The sequence below is a fragment of the Salvelinus alpinus genome, chromosome 8, assembly GCF_045679555.1.
Source record: "Salvelinus alpinus chromosome 8, SLU_Salpinus.1, whole genome shotgun sequence".
In the NCBI taxonomy this organism is placed as follows: Eukaryota; Metazoa; Chordata; class Actinopteri; order Salmoniformes; family Salmonidae; genus Salvelinus; species Salvelinus alpinus.
In genome coordinates, this window is record NC_092093.1 from 29357762 (window position 1) to 29385699 (window position 27938).

At 44.7% G+C, this 27938-nt stretch overlaps 1 protein-coding gene across 7 annotated transcripts in view; it reads right to left on the minus strand.

Moving 5' to 3' along the window:
• LOC139582885 (protein enabled homolog) overlaps nucleotides 1–27938 on the minus strand; it is a 170633-nt gene continuing 142695 nt past the window's right edge. For 5 of the 7 annotated variants that reach the window (XM_071413310.1, XM_071413309.1, XM_071413307.1 and 2 more), the window contains 10 exons: nucleotides 17988–18376; nucleotides 13488–14243; nucleotides 11108–11427; nucleotides 10703–10860; nucleotides 10427–10475; nucleotides 9917–9971; nucleotides 9587–9653; nucleotides 3766–3850; nucleotides 3261–3318; nucleotides 1–2895 (listed from right to left, as the gene is read on the minus strand). In XM_071413310.1, the coding sequence (XP_071269411.1) occupies nucleotides 2858–2895; nucleotides 3261–3318; nucleotides 3766–3850; nucleotides 9587–9653; nucleotides 9917–9971; nucleotides 10427–10475; nucleotides 10703–10860; nucleotides 11108–11427; nucleotides 13488–14243; nucleotides 17988–18376 (1975 nt within the window). In that variant the 3' untranslated portion in view covers nucleotides 1–2857. The remainder of the gene's footprint in view (nucleotides 2896–3260; nucleotides 3319–3765; nucleotides 3851–9586; nucleotides 9654–9916; nucleotides 9972–10426; nucleotides 10476–10702; nucleotides 10861–11107; nucleotides 11428–13487; nucleotides 14244–17987; nucleotides 18377–27938) is intronic. The other 2 variants (XM_071413312.1, XM_071413313.1) reach the window with 2 other exon arrangements.

Here is a 27938-nt window from a genome sequence, read left to right on the forward strand (position 1 = left end):
TACTTTTTGATCATGTATTGCAATTTTTTATTTTACTCGCTCAAACAAAACAATGTTAGCATGTAAGAAAATTGTAATTAACATGAGAATGGTATGGTACAATTTGAATAAAATAAAAAATAAAGGAAACTGATAAATTCATTTCAGAGACATTCAGTTTAATTTCTCCCGCATATTTTTTATTATGTCCACCAGCTTCAGTTCCCTCAGTAGATGGCAAATTCTGAGTTGGGGACAAAAATCAACAATTTGATATCAACTGATTTCAATTTAGAGGATATATTTATTTTCAGATTTCCAAGCGCCAAGAACCTAAACCACTCTGCAACATACAAATGGCATGAGGAAAATACACCATGTCTGTACTTTGAAACGGATATTATTCTCCCTTTATAATAACTATACCAGGATGCAAAAAAAAAGATTGACAGTTCCTAGTATTATTACTGGTCTTTAAATCTTTTACATATAAATGCAAATTCAGAACAAGGCACAAACCATGAAGATTACAAACAGAATTATCCGTAGATACGAATGATCCTTGATCAGAATGTTTCACTACTCAATCCAAAGAAATCGATATATAGATATGTATCCTTCTCTTGACAATGATGAAACAAAAGGCGACCCAGTAGAGCGTGACGTGTGTAGGAGATTGTAGCTGAAACCTTTGGTGCGATAGTCACACTCTTGGCGATGGCTGCATCTTGTAAGCAGGTTCATCATAGCATCATGAATTTCGATGGGTTTATAAAGTGCAATCGATGCTGTAAACACTCGTGTGCAAGCCTTCCTATGCTTTGATCCAGAGAGAATTAAATGAGTTGTGTTTGAGCAAAATACACACAAGGGGAGTGTTTTGAATAATGCTCACCCCCACACCTCAGCTGTTGCCATGACATAACCCTGATCAAAGTCGATCCCCTTACCAGCAAGTCAAGAGAATAGAAGCAATAGAGTTTTACATTGAAGACAGTTCTTTCTTTCACACCAGTCTCAGGTTGACTTGGTTTCTCTCAGTTGATTGTACATCGAGATTATTAGGAACGCGAACTCGGCACTGTACACAAAATGTTTTGTTTTGAAAAGGAAACATTTTCAATAAAAAGTTGCTGCCATTCCTATGACCAAATGAGTCATACAAGGTGGGCCATTATCAGAACTTCAAATTATAGGGGAGGAAATAAAGGCATTTAATAAAAAAAACGAATAATCATTAAGCGCAAGTGAAACACTTAATGGCACAAGCATGTCCACGGATACATCATGCAGACAAACCTATTTCTGGGGTGTCCCTCATGTCCTTCTTCATTACTAGTTCTTTCAAATGCAGCAAAAGAAATTTGAATATGGAATTTAGCTGAAATATCAATAAAAAGATACAGTAGCCTTGAATCCCAAAACAAAATAAGATAAATTGAAAAAAATTATGGCATTCCTCAGTAAATTAAGTACATAAATGGCTATAAACAGGGAGGGTCTGTTCATCCATCTCTTCTCTACCCATCTGTTTCACACAGTTAGAATCTATGGAGGAGGTGGATGTAGTGGAAAGGAGTTCAGAATGTTCAGAATGTGTTCAGAATGGAGTTAAAAGAACACGAACATTTAAAAGGAATAATGTGGGGGAATTCAACCTAGATGCTACACTTATTGCTTATAAACCAATGGACAATAATTCAATTTCGTGGCAGCCTCACGACCCTCACCGTACAAAACTTTACATGCACCAAAAACCGCCCAGAAATTGCGAGGGAGAAAAAAAAAAGTTCAGCTCATAATAACAGTACAGAGATTTCAAATAGCTCCATCTCCAGATCTGGTCATGGTGATTTTAGCATTATTAACCATCACTAATTGACAGAGGTTGTTTGGTAAAGAGCTACAATGATTGACGTTTAGAAAGGCATACCCTTTGTGACTGTCTCATCAGCCTGCAACACACAGAAATGCAGAACAGTATCTCGTTAGAGCAATCGTTTCTATAGAAAAAAGAAGATAATGATATTCGGATACTAAGCCAAACAGACCAAGAGACAGACCATCATGTAAAGAGTTGATTAAGCTACTTGATATGGCCATAGTTTACATTAAAACAGACATGATTGAACAACTTGTAGATATAGTTTTTTCTTCTTTTGTACATATTCAGGTTAAAATAGTATTTGAGGAAGACTAGCTTTACAGAGTCCTGCAGCAGTAGACTATACCAAGTCCATCAGTCAGTCCTTCATTCACACCCAGAGGCTCCCTCCTATGGCCCTATGGGGAACTGAGTCCGACTTCCCTTACCCTCCTGCCTCCAAACTTCACACTCACCCACTAAATGTGTCTTTTCACTATGAAATCACAAGTGCACGCTAACTGTTCCAATTCTTGTGTAAATGCTGTCTGTTTGATTTCTCACACTTCAATGGTTAATACAGTATACAGTTTAATATAGTTATTTTTATATTTGTTGATTTTCCTTGTTTTCTTGTGTTATCGACAAAGAGAGAAATCTTTGCATAATGACAGTCACTCCTCTTTTAAGACTGTGTCCTGTCCTCCAGGTGAGGCTGCGGGAAAATGGCAGGAACGGCCAGGCTTCACAAGATGGACGCCAGCAGTGCTTCCATGCTACACGCCTCCCGCTCTCCCTCGGCCTCCCGCTCTCCCTCATCCCCAGCTGTGTGTGACGCTGTTCTGCCGACAAAACGCTGTCTTCTGTATTAATACGGTTATTATTGTTATCGTCACTACCTTTTTAGACTTTTTTTGTTTTCCTTTTTCGGTTCTTTATAATATTGTCCTATCTGAAGTTGACCTGTCGCAGGTGTCCGGTAATGGATGTAATGCACAGGCAGGTGAGATCCTTCTACGCCGTGTTCGACTTTCCCAGCTCCTCCCTGATGGCTGTGGACAGACAAACAACATGTCAGTTATATGGTATTTTGTATTGTCTTTGGTGTGATATGCAGTGGCGTGAATGGTGCAATGCTAATTCTCTGATGACAAAGGTACAGAAGGCCTCAACTGAACGCAAGATCTTCCTGTGCTTTGAGGAACTTATTTCACGCCCTGTCACCTATAACACGGCAGAAGCCCTGGCCGTGACCCCACTCTCCGAGGGCGTCATATGGGGAGTTGGGATATGCAGAAACCACGTTTCCAATTCACACCTCACACTCGTACAGGTTACCCACTTGTACATGCAGTGAAACAGGACAAATATAAAGCTCCCTCTGTATGTGCATCGGGTTGCTCAAGCAATCAGTTACCATCAATAAGTTCCTCTTTCAGCTTCGACAACTCCTTCCTCATCTCGTCCAGAATGTCCTGAAAATAAGATTGGAAAGACAATTAGAGACAAAACACAGTGGAAAACCAAAGAATTTGTTTCAAACAGGCACTTTGGACATGTGAAATGGATTGAAACTTGCACCAAAGCAGAGGGACAGAACAGTGACTTTAGCATCAGTGAGAGATACTGTCCCAGAGAGTTGAATGAGTGTTAGTAAGCCCATAGTGTTACCACTCTGTGTTACTCCTCTGTCTCTGACTGAGGCTGCTGCTGTAGGCACAGATAGGGAGGGTATAAGGAGAATCTACACTTATCTAACAGGCTCATTCATAGGGGAGGAGGGAGGGATTGCCCCAGCATGGGACACAGTCATTGGGCACACCCTCTCAGGGCTCTGTAGTATGCTGTGTAAAATATGACAGCTCCACTGTTCTGCCAGCAAACAGCAAGACTGTCATTTTTTATTTGTGTCCTCTGAATACCTGTTTCAATCTGTCGTAGTCGAGACCTTCTGTTGGCACCCCGTTGGCACTTAGGGATCCAGTCGGTGTGGGTGTGGACTTCGGTCTGTAGACGAGATAAACAGGAAAAATTACAGCAGTACACCTAAATTGGGGCTATTGTCGAGGGGGAGTCCAGAAGTCACTCTTGGAGGAAAACCAGACAGAAAAGTATCTACTGTGACTGGGTTATTCCCCTCTACATTCTGCATTCACGCATCACACTTCAATCACTTTAAAAAAACAGTTACATTCGCATCTTTAGCAACTACAAACGTAAACAACTTGAAAGAAAGTGCAAATTCATTCAAATTGACAGTTTGATTTCAAAACACAGCAAGAAACATAGGAAGTTAAAGAATTTAACACGCAGAGAAAATTGTCATCATACCCCAACATTCATTCTTTTAAATTCAGTATTGAGAAATTGATCTACACATCTGGCAAGGTAGAGAATAATGTACAATAATGATTTTCATATCCATGTGTCAAAATTGATAACTACACTAGTTGAAAACAGCTGAGCGTATTTGACAGGGTACCTAACCCTTTGGCTGCCCACATTCAGTATAAGGCCCTTTCATGAACTTGATTTGTTCGTTTGAGTATCATTATGCTCTGAGCAAACTGAATCTATACTGAACAAAAGATTCTCTGGTCTGATGAAACCGAGATTGAACTCTTTGGCCTGAATGCCAATCGTCACGTCTGGAGGAAACCTGGCACCATCTCTACGGTGAAGCATGGTGGTGGCAGCATCATGTGGTGGCAGCATCATGCTGTGGGGATGTTTTTCAGTGGCAGGGACTGGGAGAATAGTCAGGATCAAGGGAAAGACGAACGGAGCACGGAGCAGGACAACGACCCTAAGCACACAGCCAAGACAATGCAGGAGTGGCTTCGGGACAAGTCTCTGAATATCCATGAGTGAAACCGATCAAACATCTCTGGAGAGACCTTAAAATAGCCATGCAGCGACTCTCCTCATTCAACCTGACAGAGCTTGAGAGGATCTGCAGAGAAGAATGGGAGAAACTCCCTCAAATACAGGTGTGCCAAGCTTGTAGGCTGTAATTGCTGCCAAAGGTGCTTCGACAAAGTACTGAGTAAAGGGTCTGAATACTTATGTAAATGTGATATTACATTTTTTTATTTATACATTATGGGGTATTGTGTGTAGATTGATGAGGAAAACCCCCCAAATTTAATCAATTTTAGAATAAGGCTGTAACGTAACAAAACGTGGAAAAAGTCAAGGGGTCTGAATACTTTCCGAATGCACTGTAAATTACGCAACATGCAACAATTTCAAAGATTTTACTGAGTTACAGCTCATATAAGGAAATCAGTCAATTGAAATGGATTCATTAGGCCCTAATCTATGGATTTCACATGACTAGGAATACAGATTCACATCTGTTGGTCACAGATACCTTAAAAAAAAGTTAGGGGTGTGGATCAGAAAACTAGTCAGTATCTGCTGTGACCACCATTTGCCTCATGCAGAGTGAACTCTTTGTATAGATTTAATCAGGTTGTTGATTGTGGCCTGTGGAATGTTGTCCCACTCCTGGCTGTGTGAAGTTGCTGGATATTGGCAGGACGTGGAACGCGCTGTTGTACACGTCGATCCAGAGCATCCCAAAAATGCTCAATGGGTGACATGTCTGGTGAGTATGCAGGTCATGGAAGAACTGGGACATTTTTAGCATCTAGGATCTCGTCACGGTATCTCTGTGCATTCAAATTGCAGCTGATGAAATGCAATTGTGTTCGTTATCTGTAGCTTATGCTTGCCCATACCATAACCCTACCACCACGGGGCTCTCTGTTCACAACGTTGACATCAGCAAACCGCTTGCCCACACAACGCCATACACGTGGTCTGCGATTGTGAGGCCGGCTGGACATTTGTAAAATTCTCAAAACTTGAAACATACAGTTGAAGTCGAACGTTTACATACACCTTAGCCAAATACATTTAAACTCAGTTTTTCACCATTCCTGACGTTTAATCCTAGTAAAAATCCCTGTCTTAGGTCAGTAATGATCACTACTTTATTTTAAGAATGTGAAATGACAGAATAATAGTAGGGAGAATGATTTATTTCAGTAGCCTCCCACAAGCTTCCCACAATAAGTTGGGTGAATTTTGGCCCATTCCTCCTGACAGAGCTGGTGTAACTGAGTCAAGTTTGTAGGCCTCCTACACACTTTTTCAGTTCTGCCCACAAATGTTCTATAGGATTGAGGTCAGGGCTTTGTGATGGCCACTCCAATACCTTGACTTTGTTGTCCTTAAGCCATTTTGCCACAACTTTGGATGTATGCTTTGGGTCATTGTCCACTTGGAAGACCCATTTGCGACCAAGCTTTAACTTCCTGACTGATGTCTTGAGATGTTGCTTCAATATATCCATATAATTTTTCTTCCTCATGATACCATCTATTTTGTGAAGTGCACCAGTCCTTCCTGCAGCAAAGCACCCCCACAACATGATGCTGCCACCCCCATGCTTCACGGTTGGGATGGTGTTCTTCGGCTTGCAAGCCTCCCCCGTTTTCCTCCAAACAAAACAATGATCATTATGGCCAAACAGTTCTATTTTTGTTTCATCAGACCAGAAGACATTTCTCCAAAAAGTACGATCTTTGTCCCCATGTGCAGTTGCCAACCGTAGTCTTGCTTTTTTAATGGCGGTTTTGGAGCAGTGGCTTCTTCCTTGCTGAGCGGCTTTTCAGGTTATGTCGATATAGGACTCGTTTTAATGTGGATATAGATACTTTTGTACCTGTTACCTCCAGCATCTTCACAAGGTCCTTTGCTGTTGTTCTGGGAGTGATTTACACTTTTCGCACCAAAGTACGTTCATCTCTAGGAGACAGAACGCGTCTCCTTCCTGAACGGTATGATGGCTGCGTGGTCTCATGGTGGTTATACTTGCGTACTATTGTTTGTACAGATAAACGTGGTACCTTCAGGCGTTTGGAAATTGCTTCCAAGGATGAACCAGACTTGTGGAGGTCTACCATTTTCTTCTGAGGTCTTGGCTGATTTTTTTTGATTTTCCCATGATGGTCAAGCAAAGAGGCACTGAGATTGAAGACAGGCCTTGAAATACATCCACAGGTACACCTCCAATTGACTCAAATTATGTCAATTAGCCTATCAGAAGCTTCTAAAGCTATGACATAATTTTCTGGAATTTTCCAAGCTGTTTAAAGGCACAGTCAACTTAGTGTATGTAAACTTCTGACCCACTGGAATTGTGATACAGTGAGTTATAAGTGAAATAATCTGTCTGTTAACAATTGTTGGAAAAATGAATTGTGTCAAGCACAAAGTAGATGTCCTAACCGACTTGCCAAAACTATAGTTTGTTAACAAGAAATTTGTGGAGTGGTTGAAAAATGAGTTTTAATGACTCCAACCTAAGTGTATGTAAACTTCCGACTTCAACTGTATGTGGCATTGTGTTGTGTGATAAAACTTCACATTTTAGAGTGGCCTTTTACAAAGGATAAAATCCTCCCTAACAGGGATGCAAAAAATGTGTGCGCAAAATTTGAGAGAAATACGCTTTTTGTGCATATGGAACATTTCTGGGATCTTTTATTTCAGCTCATGAAACATGGGAACAACACTTTACATTGCGTTTATGTTTTTGTTCAGTGTCGATTTAGGCAAAGTGAACCAGTAAATGAACTGGAAAACTGTCCTATGACTGGAATCACTAGTAGAATAGCTTAATGCCTTAGGTAAAGCCAGCCCAAAGCAAACATGTTACACACACACCAGCCATATGAGTTCACACAGCTAACATTGGGTAGTTCAGCCCAATTCAAACACAATCAAGTTGACTTTGTGTGTCAGAGTTCAGAAAAGGGCAGCTATAGTTAGAGCACAAGCAATGCAGCAGCCACACACAGCCATGCATCTCCGCCACTGGATCAGATGTGACAGGAAACCATTGCCAACAAGAAAATCACCATGGAAATGATTAAAGAAAATGACACACTTTCTGAGTGTGAAACTGGTGAGGAAATGAATTCCGTGAACAGCCAACAGCTTGCCAGGGAGAACGTGGAAGCCAAGAGAGTAGGAAAGGTGTAACGTTAGGTTACAAGAATGTTAGCTTGTTACGATTCCCAACAGCTGTCTTTCTGTAGGTGTGTGTGATTAAAGAAAATGACACACTTTCTGAGTGTGAAACTGGTGAGGAAATGAATTCCGTGAACAGCCAACAGCTTGCCAGGGAGAATGTGGAAGCCAAGAGAGTAGGAAAGGTGTAACGTTAGGTTACAAGAATGTTAGCTTGTTACGATTCCCAACAGCTGTCTTTCTGTAGGTGTGTGTGTGTGTGTGTGTGTGTGTGTGTGTGTGTGTGTGTGTGTGTGTGTGTGTGTGTGTGTGTGTGTGTGTGTGTGTGTGTGTGTGTGTGTGTGTGTGTGTGTGTGTGTGTGTGTGTGTTTGCGTCTGTGTGTCTGCTGTAGTGGTCTCTGGTCCTCTGGCCTCCTCTATAGGTCAGTATACCAGTTTATGGGGGAGGAATTATTTACGCCCATCTGCGAATGACGGGGCTGTGTGGCCTTATCTATGGGGTTCTTCTGAGACAGTTGGCACGGATGTGAATATTCACAGCACTGGGAGGGGTCTCCTCTATCTTGCTCACTATACAGTAGCACACAGCCACAGAGTCAGTGTTGAGTATGTGTGTATACTAAAGCAAAGCAACTGGAAGAGGTTACATGAATTCGTAGATACTTAGATTGGTTCTTCATGTATAAACAATAAACAATTTTTATACCTAGTGTTCATTAGCAATCAGGTAATTACTTTGTTGGCAAAATAGAGATATGGGAATTACAAGGCACAAACCCAACCCCCCCCCACTTCAAGCACAGCAAATTATACAAAAGGAGTAAAAAGGAGATGTGTCACTACAGGCCTGTATACCTGTTTACCATATCAGAACCCATCGGATTTCTCCACAGTGACACCCGTCTGTGAGAGAGAGACTAGCTTTTAAAAGGGCTGTCCTGTAACCCCAGGTGCCCTCCCTAATCAAACCCACACCAAACATACAGGCTCCAGACAGCAGACTGAGTATAGCTACCAGGGAATCTGGAAAAACAACAGCTATTGATGATACATTGATTTGTTTTCAGTTAACTTTACATTGATAAAGCATTGGAATTTTCTAAGGATCCGGTAATTGTCTTTTCCTGCTAATATGCTAAAATGCAACACCGGCCTCTTTATAAGGAAGTTCTAAATAACATCTAAAAAAAGATCCTACATTCTCAGAGGATGAAAACAAAACAGGACTTGTGGGGTGGGCAGCCAGCATTCTGTTTTGCACATAATGGAAGTCTATTTCCAGAACACTTTCTCATCGACAAACCCTCATTTAAATCCCTGCAAATAAACCTGGAATTGTAGGCTTTGATTGACACATTCCAGGAACACTCACTGCTACGGACAGCCTAGCTAGCGGTAGCCTAGCGCTAAGCAGCAGCCCCATGCTTTAGTCATGTTATTAACCAGTCATAAACCAGCAAGCCCAGGGGTCGGACCCCAGCAGTGTGACATGCTACGCTCTGTGCTCCTTCTTTAGTCACGTGATGATGAGCGGCAATGCTGAGGCACTCAGTGATTCAGATAGGGAGTGGATATTTGGACCTTGTCGTGTTTGACCCAGTTATGGCTTTAGACTCAGCGACTATGTAATATAGACATTTGCACATGAAAGCACACGATTGAAATCTAAGCCCATTTATGGGATGGAATGCTGGTATTTACCTTCCAATGACCGGGGATTTGCTACCATTCATAGTGTTAGTCCTCTCCCAAGGTTTTCTGGGCATGTCTGAGGAGGAAACAAAAAAAGCATTGGATATATTACACTGATAGAACTGAACCACTATCAGGAGACAAAAAAAAAATACAAACAAACCACAGACTGAAAAATATTAGCTAAACTACAGACACAAATATATCTGTCCAACTACATTAACTGCTGGCTAAAACTAACTAGGATCTTGGTGATCTGAATGTGGAAGGTGCATGTTGCTGTTCTGGTCCTTCATATATCTCTGACCACTACAGTCCTGTACTGTATACTATACTCACCAGGTGTACTACAGGCTGACACTTTGGGAGTTGTGTTGCCCTCGCCGCTCTCATCCTATTGGAGAGAAGCACAGGGCATTCAAAGGTCAGACGTTATAGGTCAGGCAGCTTCAGATAAACAGGTGCGAATATATGACCTGTTTTTAAGTAAATAATCCACTGAAGGAGAGCCATTGATCCTCTTCGATGTCACTAATGACCATCAAAGAGAAACATATAGAGCCCCAAAGACATCAAGAAGAGGGAAAACAAACACCAGGCTACTGAATTATAGATGGGTAAATTATAAGTCACATAATAAGTTGCATGGACTAACTCTGTGTGCATGAATAGTGTTTAACATGTCAGTCAGTCAGCCAGTCAGACAGACAGTCAGTCAGTCAGACAGTCAGTCAGACAGTCAGTCAGTCAGACAGTCAGTCAGACAGTCAGTCAGACAGTCAGACAGTCAGACAGTCAGACAGACAGTCAGTCAGACAGTCAGACAGTCAGACAGTCAGTCATACTCACAGCTCTCTGCTCCGGCTCAGGCGATGATCCCTTCTCTGCAATTCTTCTCCTGAAAAACAATACAGAATATTAAGATATATTCCCAACCTCATAACAGGTTATACTGTATGCCTAAATAATCTAACTTCTAACTTTAAATCATGTTTTGGCTGACCCGACAGCTACATGGTCTGCAATGATATGGCACTCATGGAATTCACAGATTTATTGTGACATTTCCTCCCCCATTGTCAATATTGTCCTCATGTTGTAGATGGGGATGTAATGTAATGTCACCTCCTGGCCAGCAGGGCGCTCATCTCCTCCATCAGCCCCCCTCCTCCAGGTGCTCCTCCCAGAGGGCCGTTCCCTCCAGGTTTGGCCCCTGTAGAGCCAGCCAAACCCCCAGCCATGGCTGCAGCCAGAGCAGCTGCTGCATCACCACCACTATCACTCTGAGGGGACAGAGAGAAGGACATGATAGTGTTGTAGTGGCAGGCCATGTTACAGAGGCACATAACTGGAGGTCAGGTATGGTGGAGTACAGTATATGGAGGAGCGAAGCACAGTTTGGCTACATGATTACTGTGACTGGTGTTGGATAAGCCCCCTATCCTGGGATGAGGATATGGGATGTGACAAACAGTTTGTGTCTGTGCAAGGGTAGAGATGTTTGTGTTTCTGTGTGTGTTAGCCTCTCACCCTTGGCACTTTACGCAGCTTGGCTCCAGCGAGGGCAGCAGCCAGCCCGGACAGGGGGCGGTCCTCGGACGGGGAGAAGAGGCCAGGTGGCAGGGGAGGGGCTGGGGGAGGGGGAGGGTGGGCCTGGCCACCGGGGGGAGGTGGCGGTCCGGGTGGGGAAGGAGGCCCGCCGCTGGTAGGAGTGAGTGTGGGGGGTAAGGGGGGAGGGGGAGGAGGGCCTGGTGGGGCTGGGGGGGCAGCGGCCGTGGGGGTCACAGTGGAGCCGGGAGGGAGAGGGGGAGGGGGAGGAGGGGTGGGCGGCACCAGAGTCAACGCTGTGTCTGTTTGGGTGTGTGGGGGGGAGAAGAAGAGTAAATGGTCATTATCAAACTTTGGGACTCACAGAAATAGCAGAGTCAGGAGTTCTCTCCTGTTTAGTGTTCTCCTCACACACAAAACACACTCGCTTCCTAAAGTACCCATGCTATACTCACCATCAATACTAACATTATCAGGCTTCCTAAAGTACCCATACTATACTCACCATCAATACTAACATTATCAGGCTTCCTAAAGTACCCATGCTATACTCACCATCAATACTAACATTATCAGGCTTTCTAAAGTACCCATACTATACTCACCATCAATACTAACATTATCAGGCTTTCTAAAGTACCCATACTATACTCACCATCAATACTAACATTATCAAGCTTCCTAAAGTACCCATGCTATACTCACTATCAATACTAACATTATCAGGCTTGACCATTTATTGGTAAACTTTATACACGGTATGAACATGCTACATCCACGTGTTGTTTGTCATACAACATGCACATTAGTGAGTTATGGCCTAAATGTATCCATTTGATGGAAGCAAATGGAGACATCCAACACAAACAAGGCAGAAAATGTACACACAAACACAGAGAAAAATGCATTGGACAAGTTAGGTCAATATCTGCATAAGAGCAGCCCGAAACCACTGAACCACATAGAGAAGTATTAACTCTAATAATTAGCTTGTAGAAAATCATTATGATTCCTCCACACAGACAGACGATTGGATCAATAAGCCAAAATGGAATGTGCCCATATTGAGCTCCTGTCAATGAGGTACAGTCCAAGTGGGGGAAATAGTCAGCCTGAATCTACATATAAACCCTACTAAAGAGTTACTCAAGGGTGAGTTTTAATACATAAAAATATGGCAGTTTATCCCCAAAAAATATACTGTATCATTAATGCTAATGAAGTATTAGAATTATGTAAATCGGAAAATTTTAAGCTGCAAAGGTTTTCAGAAAGATTTAGAATAACTACTATTGAATTAAATGTTATTTCCAATAAAGTTGGTAAGGTAATCAGATCAATGTGAGGGCAGGTTTAGGGAGAATAATAAATAGCATGTCCTCATTTGACATGCAAATTGGTAGAGAGAGGAACGCTCTATCAGTATACACAGACAGTGCAGTGGTGGCTTGGATAATAAATGAATGATAAATATCAAATGCAGAGGACACAGATGTGATTTATCTGCTAATAATTCTATTCAGCAGAGGGAAAAATTATCATTTATATATTATTGATTCCAGCCACTAATCGTACCCTGGATAACTTGTGACACTCTAAAAACTGCCACTGAGTTTGGCCAATTAAGTCATTTCATAATCGAAATATAACCAACATTTCTGTTAATTTCTCAGCATTAGCGACCCTCCCCATCCCCTGAAACGTACAGTAGCATCATGATAACAAACCTAATCAAGTGAACAAGGATGGAGCAGAAATAAAAGCTCTGTTCAGACAAGTCAACTCTCCACCCGTCAGTCCCTTACTGTTCGTAACACGTATACAATCCTACTGTCACCAGACCCAGTAGGCTTGATTAACACTGACATGACAAGTGAGGTTGAAAAGTCATGGTAAAATAAGGTCATCACAAATTGCTGAAAAATAATAATTTGAGGTGAGGAAAAAAAACAAGCAAAAGAGAAACAATGAGACAATGATCCTTCCAGACTGGAGTGATCTCTAGATGGATCAGAACCCCCTTTCTGTAAGAGGGCAAACAAACATACACGCCATGTCCAACAACCAGACTCCATTCACACCCACGAGAGATCACCAGACAACTCAAGACCATAAAAGCAACAGCATGGACATGCATGGTATAAGCATTCTGACCAAGGTGAGTCAGACAGACACACATGACCAACATAGATTGACAAGCAGCTACAGACAATTCTCAACAGCCACATAGAATCCAGCCAAAACCACATTAGCCATGCTAGTCACAGCTGCAGCCAGCATTGGCGCCCTGCTCCCTGGCACCCCATTAGTGGGTGAGCGGAGGTGGAGGTAGAGAGCGAGGCTGAGAGAGGTGCGGCCTTACCCTGCTGGGCCAGAGGGTCTGCAGGCTGAGAGGCCTCTGGAGCCACGGAGCAGGAGTCTCCCAGCACAGAGAGGTTTACAGAGAGGTCAGCAGAGGCAGGGGGAGCTGTGGAAGGAGAAGGGACAATAGCAGGCTGGGATGAGGGAGAGGACACAAGGGGAGCGATGGGGGAGACGACGGGCGACTGCTGGCAGGACGACGACAGGGACAGGGAGAGAGGGGGCAGCGGTGGAGGGGGAGGTGGGGTCAGAGGAGGAGGAGGCGGGGTGGGGTTGCTGCTATTGCCGATGGTGACAGGTGAAGGAGCGGGGAACATGGGGGGCCCGTTGGGAGAGGGAGAGGGGTGTTTCTGTGACAGGGGGCTGGGGGCCGGGATGGCGATGACGGGGCGAGGGCCAGTGGCCTTGCCAGGCGGGCTACTGATCATGACGGGGGGCGAGGGAGGCAGGGGGCTGAAGTTGGTTGCTGACCACACCACTGACTTGGAGGGGGTTGCCGGGGCTGGGGCAGGGGGCGTAGGAGGGACAGGCTGTCGCCTGGGGACTGTGGCGTAGTGGGGCAGGACCGGATGGAAGGCGGAGCCGAGTGAGGTGGCGAATCGGGAGGCAGAGTGTCGTAGAGGCGGGGTGGGGGGTGTTGCAGAGGAGGGTGACGGGGTGGGCGGAGGGTAGTTGGGGGTGGTGGGAGACACAGACGTAGAGGAGGTCTTGGAGGAGTACTCTGGAGGCGGAGGAGTGTAGAGGGTACTTTCAAATGCTACACACATCAGATGGACAGGACAGGAGGGGAGAAGCAGCCACCGTGCAGCCACACAAGAGGGAAAGAACACAGAAGAGGAGAGAGAGAAAGGGGAAAACAGAAAGAATAGAGAAGGGGCAAATGAAGCAGGTAACTAGCAGACCTAAATCTCCTTTTTCTTGATTTCTTTATTCTTTCTCTGACATAAAATATGCTACTATTAGTACACGGGGTTAGACCAAACCAGAGGCAGACTCTAGAAACAATGTGTCATAATGTGTACACATGGATAGAGAAGCAGCAGAAAACCCTAGATCGTCGTTCTTTCAGGAGGGAGCACTTGGCGTGAGCCCCTCGGTGAAGGTAGGCTCATCTAGTCAGTCTCTGGTGGAACAGCACACACCAGATACAGTTACGCTCTCTCCATATCTCATCCAAAACGATCCTGTCCATACCAGGACTGGGCAAGCAGAAGAGTTGTATTCTATACATTTGGAAGTCAAGGCACCACAATTGAGAGATTTAACCAATTTGGACATGTTTGGTTTCAGTAACTGACTGATTGCACAGACTCTGGTAGAAACTTATCCCAAGATAACAAAATGCTTCAATATTTGGGTGACTACACAGTTTCAATCACTTGCAATTCCCCATTACCTAGCTTTCTATCAGAATGATAGGTAGCCTAGCGGTTAAGAGCATTGGGCCAGTAACCGAAAGGTTGCTGGTTTGAATCCCCGAGCCGACGAGGTGAAAAATCAGTCGTCGTGCCCTTGAGCAAGGCACTTAACCTTAATTGCTCCTGTAAGACTAAATTACCAAAAAAATGCTACTATATATAAATGATTTCAAGCCAGAAACCTTTACTAAATAAACTATTTTGAATTGACAAGGGGTTTGCATAAAGTCTTACTGAACCACACAGAAAAAAATCCCATAATAAAGTTTCTCATGGTGCTTTTTAGTCAATACTAGTCTGTAGTATCCCCTTATCTCTCAAGTACATAACCAATGAGGAGAGGTGGGGGTAGTATCCCCTCATCTCTCATGTACATAACCAGTGAGGAGAGGTGGGGGTAGTATCCCCTCATCTCTCATGTACATAACCAGTGAGGAGAGGTGGGGGTAGTATCGCTGGGTGGTCACGTTGCCAGAGTTTGACTGCATGCTCCAAATTATCCATGCTCTGTTTTGTTGTGGGGCCACAGCCAGTCTAGCTAGCCTAGAGTTAGCCTAGAGTTAGCCTAGAGCTAGCCCTAGAGTTAGCCCTAGAGTTAGCCCTAGAGTTAGCCCTAGAGTTAGCCTAGAGTTAGCCCTAGAGTTAGCCCTAGAGTTAGCCTAGAGCTAGCCTAGAGCTAGCCTAGAGCTGAGGCCGCTCCCGCCATATGTTTACTGAGGGCTAATGCTGCTAATCCTTTGTGCTGGCCTCATTCTGCTCCACTGACCCTCAGTGGTAGGCTGCGCGTGCGCGCACACCTTCGCCGTATGGGAAGCCTGAGCTGCACTAGGCACACCTCCACACACTACAGCATATAGACACACTCGTTCACATTTACTCATGTGGTGAATACACGCACGCACGCACGCACGCACGCACGCACGCACGCACGCACGCACGCACGCACGCACGCACACGCACACACACACACACACTCACTCACTCACATCACATCACATACACATGAACACGCACTAACATCACATCACAGACACATGAACACGCACCAACATCACATCACAGACACATGAACACACACACCAACAGTCTTGCCCTACATTCCAAACCACTTCACTCTATGTCATGTCACTTTCTTACAGACCATGTCCTGATTGGCTGTTGAGTTGTTCTGAATGCTCATTGTGTTCAGATTCTGATACATCTCCACTAACTGGAAACATTGCTCATGTATGATTCTCCCACCCATCCCTCTATCATGCCTCTCCTCCTTCTGTTCCTCCAAACAGAAGACTAACTCTTCTCCCAATTTCCCCCCCCCCCCCCACTCTCTCTGCCTCTCTCCCTCTTCTCATTTCTCCACTCCCCCTTCCCTCTTGTCCCCTTTTTCCTCCCCCTCTCTGGGTGGTTAGTGGCCACAGGCAGGCCCCAGCTTTGCTCTGTGATCCCAGAGTAGTAACCCATAAAGACACACACACACACACACACACACACACACACACACACACACACACACACACACACACACACACACACACACACACACACACACACACACACACACACACACACACACACACACACACACACACACACACACACACACACCTCTCACTAAAGCCCCAAATGGACATACACACTAACTAGAGTGGCCTAAAGAAGAGAGAGACCAGTGGAGTGAGGGGCGGGCTTAAAACCACCACTTTCAGCAAGGATTTCCATCAGAGGACCGTTAGGAATGGCTGGATTAATGAGGTCGACACACAAGGAACTCCTTGTTGTTTCTAATGTGATAAGGCCTATAGCTAACATGAGACAGACTACAGAGTTACAGACACATCAAGAAGCTCATCCATAGATGCCCTACAAGCAGACCTCTCCTCCACAACACCGGGTTGGTTTAAGTGTTCAGTTAGAGGTCGAGCATGGTTATTTACACACAGCATGACTTCCACAGACGTCCAATGGTATACTAAACATACTATGAATGGAATTGGAAATCCAACCCAAAGTTTCTGCGAGGCTATGTACAGTAGGCCAATAGCACACATGTATGTTTTTCCTGCAGGAAAGACAACTAGAAGCATATGAAAAGTGCATTCGCACACTTCAAAAGCACCCCAAATGTTAACATGCAGTGCAACATTAATGATGGTGTTTGTCTTGTCATGTACTGTGGAAATTGTGTCGTGTACACATTTATTGTACAAAATGCCAGAGGAAAAATAAAATCTACTCGATACCATAATGCCTTAGACATGTTCATGGTAATGTTAATATGATGGCCCCTTCCCCTGGGCAGGCAGGCAGCATGTTAGACTTGTTGGTGTATTTTTAGCCTCTGACTAACATGGAGAATCTAGCCCAGCTAATGTGATGAGTGTGGCACTGAACCATGCCAACCATGCCAACACTGGCCCCCATCTGGCTTAATATATAGCAGCAATGCCCATCTCTCATCCAACCAACCCCTAGAACCTGAGTCCCTCACCTGCCTATGCTTTGCTGGGCAGGCTGGCTAGGGTACCCTACCATCCACCAACACATACAGTAGACATAGCCATCCCTGGTCAAACAGAAGTAGGAAGAGAGGGGGGAGTGTGTGTGTGCGCGTGTTTGCCTGCTCGCTGAGAGAACACAAACACTCCCCCCATGCCCTAGGGCCACTCAAGCTGTTCCCCGTGCCCGTCCAACACACAGGCATATGGGCAGAGAGAGATGCGAGAGGAGCCTGGCTATAAGTCACATTAAGTAATGAGAGGCCAGGGATGGCTGAGTATAGGCAACGTCCGCTTCAGACTCCAGCTAAATGCCACGCTGGGATTTTACACCCAAGACGGCTCTTTGGAAGAACTACTGCTAAGGGAAGTGAGAGCTAAACCCACTCACCTGTTGGTGACTATTCTGATCTGTCATCTTGTTCGGTCCTGTGACTTCAGTGTCTATTGTACTACCTTGCTCTGTCCTGGACATCAGACGTGTGCATATGTGTGTTGGTGTGTGTAAATGTGTAAGTATGTGCATGCATGTGTGTGAGTGTGTTTAAGGTGTGTGTAAGTGGTAAATAAAAAGCCTTGGCTGCTCACCGGCGTTGGAGATGCGTCTCCCTCTCTCCCAGTCCATCTGCTCGCTGTCCAACTGCTGCTCCTGCTCCTGCTGCGTCTCGTTCTCCATCCTCTCCCTCTCCTGCTTCTCTCTCTCCATCAGCTCCCTCTCTCTCTCCGCCCTCTCTCTCTCCAGCTGCTCTCTCTCCTTCTCCTGACGCTCGCGCTCCAGGCGATCCTGCTCAGTGCGCTCCCTCTCAGTGCGCTCCCGCTCGGAGCGCTCCCGCTCTCGCTCCTGGCGCTCCCGGTCCTGGCGTTGGCGTTCTCGCTCCCTCTCCTGCATCTCACGCTCCAGCCGTTCCCTCTCCTGACGCTCACACTCCAGTCGCTCCCGCTCCACCTCCTTCAGCCGCTGCAGCTCCAGCAGCTGCCTGCCACGGGAAGAGAGGAGAGAAGAGGAGGTGAGGAGGAGAGAGAAGACACCAGATGGGTGGGGAGAGAGGAGATAAGAGGAGGTGAGGAGGAGAGAGAAGACACCAGATGGGTGGGGAGAGAGGAGATAAGAGGAGGTGAGGAGGAGAGAGAAGACACCAGATGGGTGGGGAGAGAGGAGATAAGAGGAGGTGAGGAGGAGAGAGAAGACACCAGATGGGTGGGGAGAGAGGAGATAAGAGGAGGTGAGGAGGAGAGAGAAGACACCAGATGGGTGGGGAGAGAGGAGATAAGAGGAGGTGAGGAGGAGAGAGAAGACACCAGATGGGTGGGGAGAGAGGAGATAAGAGGAGGTGAGGAGGAGAGAGAAGACACCAGATGGGTGGGGAGAGAGGAGATAAGAGGAGGTGAGGAGGAGAGAGAAGACACCAGATGGGTGGGGAGAGAGGAGATAAGAGGAGGTGAGGAGGAGAGAGAAGACACCAGATGGGTGGGGAGAGAGGAGATAAGAGAGGGAGGAAGAGAACGGGCTTGATGAGGAGAGATGGGAAAGGAGCTCATATAGTGTAGAGGGAAAAGAGGGAGAGATGAACAAAGGGAGGAGAAGAAGAACAGAGAGACCAAAGAGGAGAAAGAACAGAGTGGAGAAGATGAGCCGACGAGGCTTTGACCTGGTTTTCCACGCTGGCCTAACGCACCATGCAGACCCACAGGCAGTGCTGTCACTTGGACAGGCCTTCTTGTTATCATTATATAAGCTTGTTGTCATTATGTAATTACTGTACAAGACAAGCCGTTACGCAATCACAGCTATCTCTGCACGTTTCTGTTGTTAAACACAACAACGTAGCTAGTCTGCTTCTGGCTACAGCCTCTCTTTCTGTACTGATAAGGAGAGAATCTGTATAAAATAATAATTTTAAAAGTAATCTGTATCCAGCGTGTACTTATTGTCTGCATAACAATTACCAAGAACACTGTACGTAAACACATTCAATATCAGCTTGTTCAGTCCAACAAAACACATTGCTGCAGAGGTCTGATATGAACTCATGATTGGGAACAATGCATTTCTACAGGTAGAAACATTGAGCTCCAACAGTATTGGGACAGTGACACATTAGTTGTTGTTTTGGCTCTATACTTCAGCGCTTTTCAAATGATACAATGACTATGAAGTAAGTGCAGAATGTCAGCTATAATTTGAGGATATTGACATTCATATCAGGTGAACTGTTTAAAAATTACAGCACTTTTTGTGCATAGTCCCCCCATGTTAGGAGACCAAAAGTATTGGGACAAATTCACTTACATGATTGTTAAAGTCGTCAAAAGTTTATTATTTGGACCCATATTCCTAGCACACAATGACTACATCAAGCATGTGACTCTACAAACTTGTTGGATGCATTTTCTGTTTGTTTTGGTTGTGTTTCTGATTATTTTGTGCCCAATAGAAATGAATGGTAAGTTTATTTTGAGTCACTTTTATTGTAAATAAAAATAGAAATGATTCTAAACACGTCTACATTAATGTGGATGCTACCATGACTACAGATAATCATGCTAACCTCCCCTGTTATTATAATGGTGAGAGGTTAGCATGTCTTGGGGGTATGATGTTTGTGCGTCTGTAACTTTCTCACTCATCATTATTCACGACTCATTCAGGACCATCCACATCAATGTAGAAGTGTTTAGAAACAAATTCTGTTCTTATTCACAATAAAAGTGACTCCAAAGTGACACAATACATGATTTACCATTCATTTCTATTGGCCACAAAATGATCTGAAACACAACAGAAAAACAAACAGCAAATGCATCCAACAAGTTTGTAGAGTCGCTATGTGCACAGGTCAGATCAGGGATATTGCCTCTGCGTATTGAAACAGGTCAGATCAGGGATATTGCCTCTGCGTATTGAAACAGGTCAGATCAGGGATATTGCCTCTGCGTATTGAAACAGGTCAGATCAGGGATATTGCCTCTGCGTATTGAAACAGGTCAGATCAGGGATATTGTCTCTGCGTATTGAAACAGGTCAGATCAGGGATATTGCCTCTGCGTATTGAAACAGGTCAGATCAGGGATATTGCCTCTGCGTATTGAAACAGGTCAGATCAGGGATATTGCCTCTGCGTATTGAAACAGGTAAGATCAGGGATATTGTCTCTGCGTATTGAAACAGGTCAGATCAGGGATATTGTCTCTGCGTATTGAAACAGGTAAGATCAGGGATATTGCCTCTGCGTATTGAAACAGGTCAGATCAGGGATATTGCCTCTGCGTATTGAAACAGGTAAGATCAGGGATATTGCCTCTGCGTATTGAAACAGGTAAGATCAGGGATATTGTCTCTGCGTATTGAAACAGGTCAGATCAGGGATATTGCCTCTGCGTATTGAAACAGGTCAGATCAGGGATATTGCCTCTGCGTATTGAAACAGGTCAGATCAGGGATATTGCCTCTGCGTATTGAAACAGGTCAGATCAGGGATATTGCCTCTGCGTATTGAAACAGGTCAGATCAGGGATATTGCCTCTGCGTATTGAAACAGGTCAGATCAGGGACATTGCCTCTGTGTATTGAAACAGGTCAGATCAGGGATATTGCCGCTGCGTATTGAAACAGGTCAGATCAGGGATATTGCCTCTGTGTATTGAAACAGGTCAGATCAGGGATATTGTCTCTGCGTATTGAAACAGGTAAGATCAGGGATATTGCCTCTGCGTATTGAAACAGGTAAGATCAGGGATATTGCCTCTGCGTATTGAAACAGGTAAGATCAGGGATATTGCCTCTGTGTATTGAAACAGGTCAGATCAGGGATATTGCCTCTGCATTTGAAACAGGTCAGATCAGGGATATTGCCTCTGTGTATTGAAACAGGTAAGATCAGGGATATTGCCTCTGCGTATTGAAACAGGTAAGATCAGGGATATTGCCTCTGCGTATTGAAACAGGTCAGATCAGGGATATTGCCTCTGCATATTGAAACAGGTAAGATCAGGGATAATGTCTCTGCGTATTGAAACAGGTAAGATCAGGGATATTGTCTCTGCGTATTGAAACAGGTCAGATCAGGGACATTGCCTCTGCGTATTGAAACAGGTCAGATCAGGGATATTGCCTCTGCGTATTGAAACAGGTCAGATCAGGGATATTGCCTCTGCGTATTGAAACAGGTCAGATCAGGGATATTGCCTCTGTGTATTGAAACAGGTCAGATCAGGGATATTGCCTCTGCATATTGAAACAGGTAAGATCAGGGATAATGTCTCTGTGTATTGAAACAGGTCAGATCAGGGATATTGTCTCTGCGTATTGAAACAGGTCAGATCAGGGACATTGCCTCTGCGTATTGAAACAGGTCAGATCAGGGATATTGCCTCTGCGTATTGAAACAGGTCAGATCAGGGACATTGCCTCTGCGTATTGAAACAGGTAAGATCAGGGATATTGCCTCTGCGTATTGAAACAGGTCAGATCAGGGATATTGCCTCTGCGTATTGAAACAGGTCAGATCAGGGATATTGCCTCTGCGTATTGAAACAGGTCAGATCAGGGATATTGCCTCTGCGTATTGAAACAGGTCAGATCAGGGACATTGCCTCTGCGTATTGAAACAGGTCAGATCAGGGATATTGCCTCTGCGTATTGAAACAGGTCAGATCAGGGATATTGCCTCTGCGTATTGAAACAGGTCAGATCAGGGATATTGCCTCTGTGTATTGAAACAGGTCAGATCAGGGATATTGCCTCTGCGTATTGAAACAGGTAAGATCAGGGATAATGTCTCTGCGTATTGAAACAGGTCAGATCAGGGATATTGTCTCTGCGTATTGAAACAGGTCAGATCAGGGATATTGTCTCTGCGTATTGAAACAGGTCAGATCAGGGACATTGCCTCTGCGTATTGAAACAGGTCAGATCAGGGATATTGCCTCTGCGTATTGAAACAGGTCAGATCAGGGACATTGCCTCTGCGTATTGAAACAGGTAAGATCAGGGATATTGCCTCTGCGTATTGAAACAGGTCAGATCAGGGATATTGCCTCTGCGTATTGAAACAGGTCATTTCAGGGATATTGCCTCTGCGTATTGAAACAGGTCAGATCAGGGATATTGCCTCTGCGTATTGAAACAGGTCAGATCAGGGATATTGCCTCTGCAATATCCCTGATTGAAGCTGGTTGAGAGAATGCTAAGAGCGTGCAAAGCTGTCATCAAGGCAAAGGGTGGCTACTTTGAAGAATCTTGTTTAACACTTTTTTGGTTACTACATGATTCCATATGTGTTTTTTCATAGTTTTGATAGTTATTCTACAATGTAGAAATTAGTAAAAATAAAGAAAAACTTATTTACTATTATGTATTGACTTTTTAGCTTAAATTGTTTCACTCTTTATGCGATGCGTACTGCAGAGAACACCGGAAGAAGAATTATCACAGTGAATTATTGTAATGTTTGTTTATTTGTCAATTAATCCCATTAGGGATGGGTTGCCAACTGGAGATTTGACACGAAAATAAAATTGTATTCATTCCTTCAGTCACAAGCTTGATGTAATCATTGCATGCTAGGAATATGAGACTAAAAACGTTTTACTACTTTAATACATAAGTGAATTTGTCCCAAAACTTTTGGTTCCCTAAAATGGGGAGACTGTGTACAAAAAGTGTTGTAATTTCTAAACGGTTCACCCGATATGGCAATACCCTCAAATTAAAGCTGCAATTTAACCTCATCATCATTGTATCATTTGAAATCTAAAGTGTTGGAGTACAGAGCCAAAACAACAACAAATTTGTCACTGTCCCAATACTTTTGGAGCTTACTGTATCTCACCACTAGAGGGCAGCATTCTCCAATAAAAGGTGAGGCAGGCTGCCCCCTGGCATAATCTACTGTAGCTAACCGTGTTGTAGTAGTCAGGCTCCAAACCATTTCACAGACTGTTCTCTCTCTCCCCATCTCTCTGCCATGTAGGCTGTGACTGATGTACCTGGCCATTCTTTGGGGCTTCATCTGCCTCAGCCAGGCCTCTGTCCAACATTACCCAGAATGTCATAATGATACTGGAGAACCCTATCAATCTCCTGTGCATACAGACCGCTATAGCTCAGTATTGAGGTGTGGAGAGGACAGACAGATGACGCAGATATCAGGAAGTGTGTGTAATGTCAATGATGTGGGGGTTGGGGGGGGGCTGTGAGTTTGAAACATCTTGGATTTGGTCACAATTTGGATCATACACTGAGTGTATAAAACATCAGGAACACCTTCCTAATATTGAGTTACACCGCCTTTTGCCCTCAGAACAGCCTCAATCCGTCAGGGTATGGACTCTACAAGGTGTTGAAAGCGTTCCACAGAGATGCTGGCTCATGTTGACACCAATACTTCCCACAGTTAGCTGGATGTCCTTTGGGTGGTGGACCATTCTTTAAACACACGGGAAACTGTTGAGCGTGAAAAACCCAGCAGCGACGCAGTTCTTGACACAAACCGGTGCACCTGGCACCTACTACCATAACCCGTTCAATGGCACTTAAATCTTTTGTCTTGCCAGTTCACCCTCTGAATGACACACATACACAATCAATGTCTCAATTGTCTCAAGGCTTAAAAAGAGCAGGTGTTTTGTACACTCAGTGTACAGTATGTGCCAACCTGATACCCTTACCTGTCTTGACCAAATGTCAAGGAAAGAACTCCACTGGCATGACAAAATAGTCTGTGGTGCTTTATTTATATTTATAAACTGGGTGGTTCGAGCCCTGAATGCTGATTGGCTGACAGCCATGGTATATCAGACAGTATACCACGGGTATGACAAAACATTTATTTTTACTGCTCTAATTACGTTGGTAACCAGTTTATAATAGGAATAAGGCACCTCGGGGGTTTGTGGTATATGGTCAATATACCACGGCTATGAGCTGTATCCAGACACTCTGCCATGCGTCATACATAAGAACAGCCCTTAGCCGTGGTATATTGGCCTTATACCACACCTCCTCGGGCCTTATTGCTTAAACGAACGGTACGCATGCCCTTTTCCCTCAGACAATTCTTCCCTCCCCTCTCTTCTTGCTGTAAACCAAACCCAGTTCCGGTTGAATCACCAGCTCAACGTGGGTCCTATCTGGTGTGACGTCACATCTCCCCCTCTCTCCATCTGGCCTGGACCTAGCTACACACACACACTTGTTCCACAATGATGATGTCACAAACAGACACCCGCCCCCTCCCTCCAGGTACCCTGAATACTCTATCCCACCTGTCACCACCTGTTACCAGCCAGCTTGTCATTGAACCCCTCCTACACCTCTGGCTCTGCATCCCCTGGTAAGGCAACATCAAGTCTCCACACGCCCTTCAGAGAGGAACATGATGGGAACCAATCGCTTCCATGTCCATTATAGGCCTGGAGGAGAATGATGTCAGATCACCTGGGGTGTAAACAACCTACGATATACCTGTTTATGAAAAAAAGCACTTCCTTTACCTTTTCCCATAAGTGCACTGTGTGAATGTGTGTGTGTGTCCACCCCCCTCCCCGCCCGCCTGCCCCTGAACTACTGCATGCAGCACATTTTCCACCCAGAGAAACACAGTAGAATAGGACTCATCTGTAGCTGAATCTGTTCTACACTATGTGCTGAGAGAAGCAGTGAGACCAGTCAGAGAAGCTGGACATCAATAAACCATCAATGTGCCAACTCAGGGAATTGCAGGATCAATCAATCCAGAATGACTTAATGGACTCCAGTGACCTAAGGCAGGGGATTTAACGGAAGGCAAATCTCTCCTCTTTTCCCGATGGAGCTCTAAAAAGCCTTGAAATGCCTTACATTGACTGAAATGATGACCCTTGACTAATATCACCAGTGACATATAATCCATCATTAACATACATAGTTTAAGAACCACATGAGAATGGTTTGAATGTTACTTAAGACTAAAGCTTTAGCTAGTATTACAGGGACAGTGTTACAGGCCGCGGCTCCAATCCATTCTGTAGGCTGGATTAGCCAGAGGAAGAGAGGAAGTCAGATTCAGCTGGTGGAGATCCTCTCTCTCCCAGGACCAGTGTGGAGGAGGCTGAGAAGGCTTTCACTCGCTGTCGCCTCAGCAAGGCTTCCCTCAGGCCTACCCTAGTACCACCACCATTCTACATATTGACCAGTCTCACTCTACAAGGTGTCCCCATATCACACTGTTACCAAACCGTGGCTGTGCCCAGCAGACTCCCAGAGGAAGGCCCAACTCCTCGCTCCTGGAGCACTTCATAATCACAGCCTCATTACAGTAAGAAAGGGAGTATTGAGAGCAGAGGACTACTGTTCCAGTTTAGTCCTCATCTCCCTCTCCCCTCCCTCCCTTAACCTCAACACCCTCCTCACTCACCTCCTCCCTCTCCCTCACTGAGTTAATTAAAAAGAGCAGGAGTGAGGAGTGTCCTACTGTTCATTGGGCGCTGGGCCACTAGAGGGCTGGAGGCAGAGTATGAGGCTCAAAGGACCATTCCCAGGAGTTTCTCTATAGGATAACATCCCCTGATCACCACAGTGGTATAGTTACAGTAGAGAGTACAGCAGAGAGTCTACTGTATAATGTAGTGTATATCAGTGCTAAGATAAGGGGCGCTCTAGAGATTAGCATATACTCCACCCAGGGGCAGTCTGGGAGGGGTGGGGGCGGTAGTTCCACCAACTAGAAGATCGTCAAACTGTGACAGGAGTGCTGACAGGCTACTGGAGACCAATGCACAAGCCTGTAAACACCACGATTAAAAAACATACCAGGGGCAGCAGTGATATCTAATATAAGAATGTCAGAGGTTACATTTGGCAGGATGCTGTTGAGAGCAACAGGAAGGGTTTATTACGCAACACCACTAGAAAGACAGACAGGGTTGGAGAAGGTCAGTGGGGGATAATGCAACTGACGTGCAATATCCCAATGACCCATCATATATGGGGAGTAGTTACACCATACAAAACAGAGGTCAACTGTATAGGAATAGCCTAATACCAGGGATAGTGTATGGTACATTTTAATGCTACACACTATATAAAACAAGACTTGCTTCACCATAAAGGGACAACGTTTTACAAACATAGACATTTGATTAACTTGGGTTATAGTGACATGACATTCCATCTGTCCACAGCAATGGATCAGACTAATTCCCTACAGCGTATATATATATTTTTTTATGTGCAATGCTATCTGACACGTACTGCATTCCCCGGCATATGAGATCATAACATTTCTACACAACACACACGGAGAACAGTTCAAATAAGCACCAGGGTGAGGGAAGGGGTTAAAAGTGGGTTGGGAAAGAAAATAACCTAGGATGAATTACTGTTCAACTGTACAGTACATCCCTGTGTGGGAATAATTGTGAAAATGTGAAATATAGTTTCAAACAAATAAAATAAGCACCAGGTCTCACCCTGTCTGTCAGGAGAGATAGAAGGAGAGAGGGAAGGAGAGAGGGAAGGAGAGGGGGAGTTAAGACGGAGAAGCTGAGACGGGCGGACTGCCTGCCATTCGCCAAGCGATTAGTTTACATCCCGTGTAACTTTCAAGGGAGGGGCGTCATGTTGGAGCAATGTTCTCTTTGAGTTAAACATGGATATTCTGAAGCAGTAAGGTCATCAGCCTTCTCAGATGAGGGATCCTAAAGAAAATGTCAGTTTGAGTACTAGTGTATACTGTACCCATTAGCTGAACGACCAAGTTCTTTACATTCCAATATAGAAGCTTTTTGGGATATGACAACTATATCTCTCAGACTGTTGAACAATACAATGTATCATCATAGTGGGCCAAAGTGGAGAATTAACAATACAATGTATCATCATAGTGGGCCAAAGTGGAGAATTAACAATACAATGTATCATCATAGTGGGCCAAAGTGGAGAATTAACAATGCATCTCGGTCTTGCTGAGAGAGAAGGCAGCTCCCTGCAGGTCCTATTGAATAGAAGAATGGAACCAGATGAGAAATGATCAAAGGATGCCTCACCGCATGTCAACACACAAACACAGAATTTCCCTCACTTTCTCACAGGAGACCAACATACACAACGAGCCGAGTGGAAAAAGGCTGGATTTGTCTCGGACTTTGCCTCTCTCCCACTTAAGGGAATGAAGGCTTCAAAGATGTGAAAAACCTTGCTGATCCATTTACTGGCGTCTCAGTTCCTGACATGCGTTGCCTGGGGAACGGTTGCTAAGGGAGTGTAGGCGGGACACGGCCTGAATCCGAACGTTTTCCAACAACTTACTACTATTGACTCAACAACAAAAAGAAGAAGCTTGGGCTCAATTTTACAAGAAAAAAATAAATCACTTGAATGTGTTTGACAAATGACGGGAGGGGGGGGGGGCCTGCGGGAGGGGGGGGGGGGCCTGACAGTATGAATGCCTCAGGACGAGGGCAGAATAGAAATGAATACTAAATTAGAACCAAGGTTGGGGCAAGAGCAGATGTTAGGCAACATGGTATACAGTTACAGAACATCCTTTTCACAAGCAG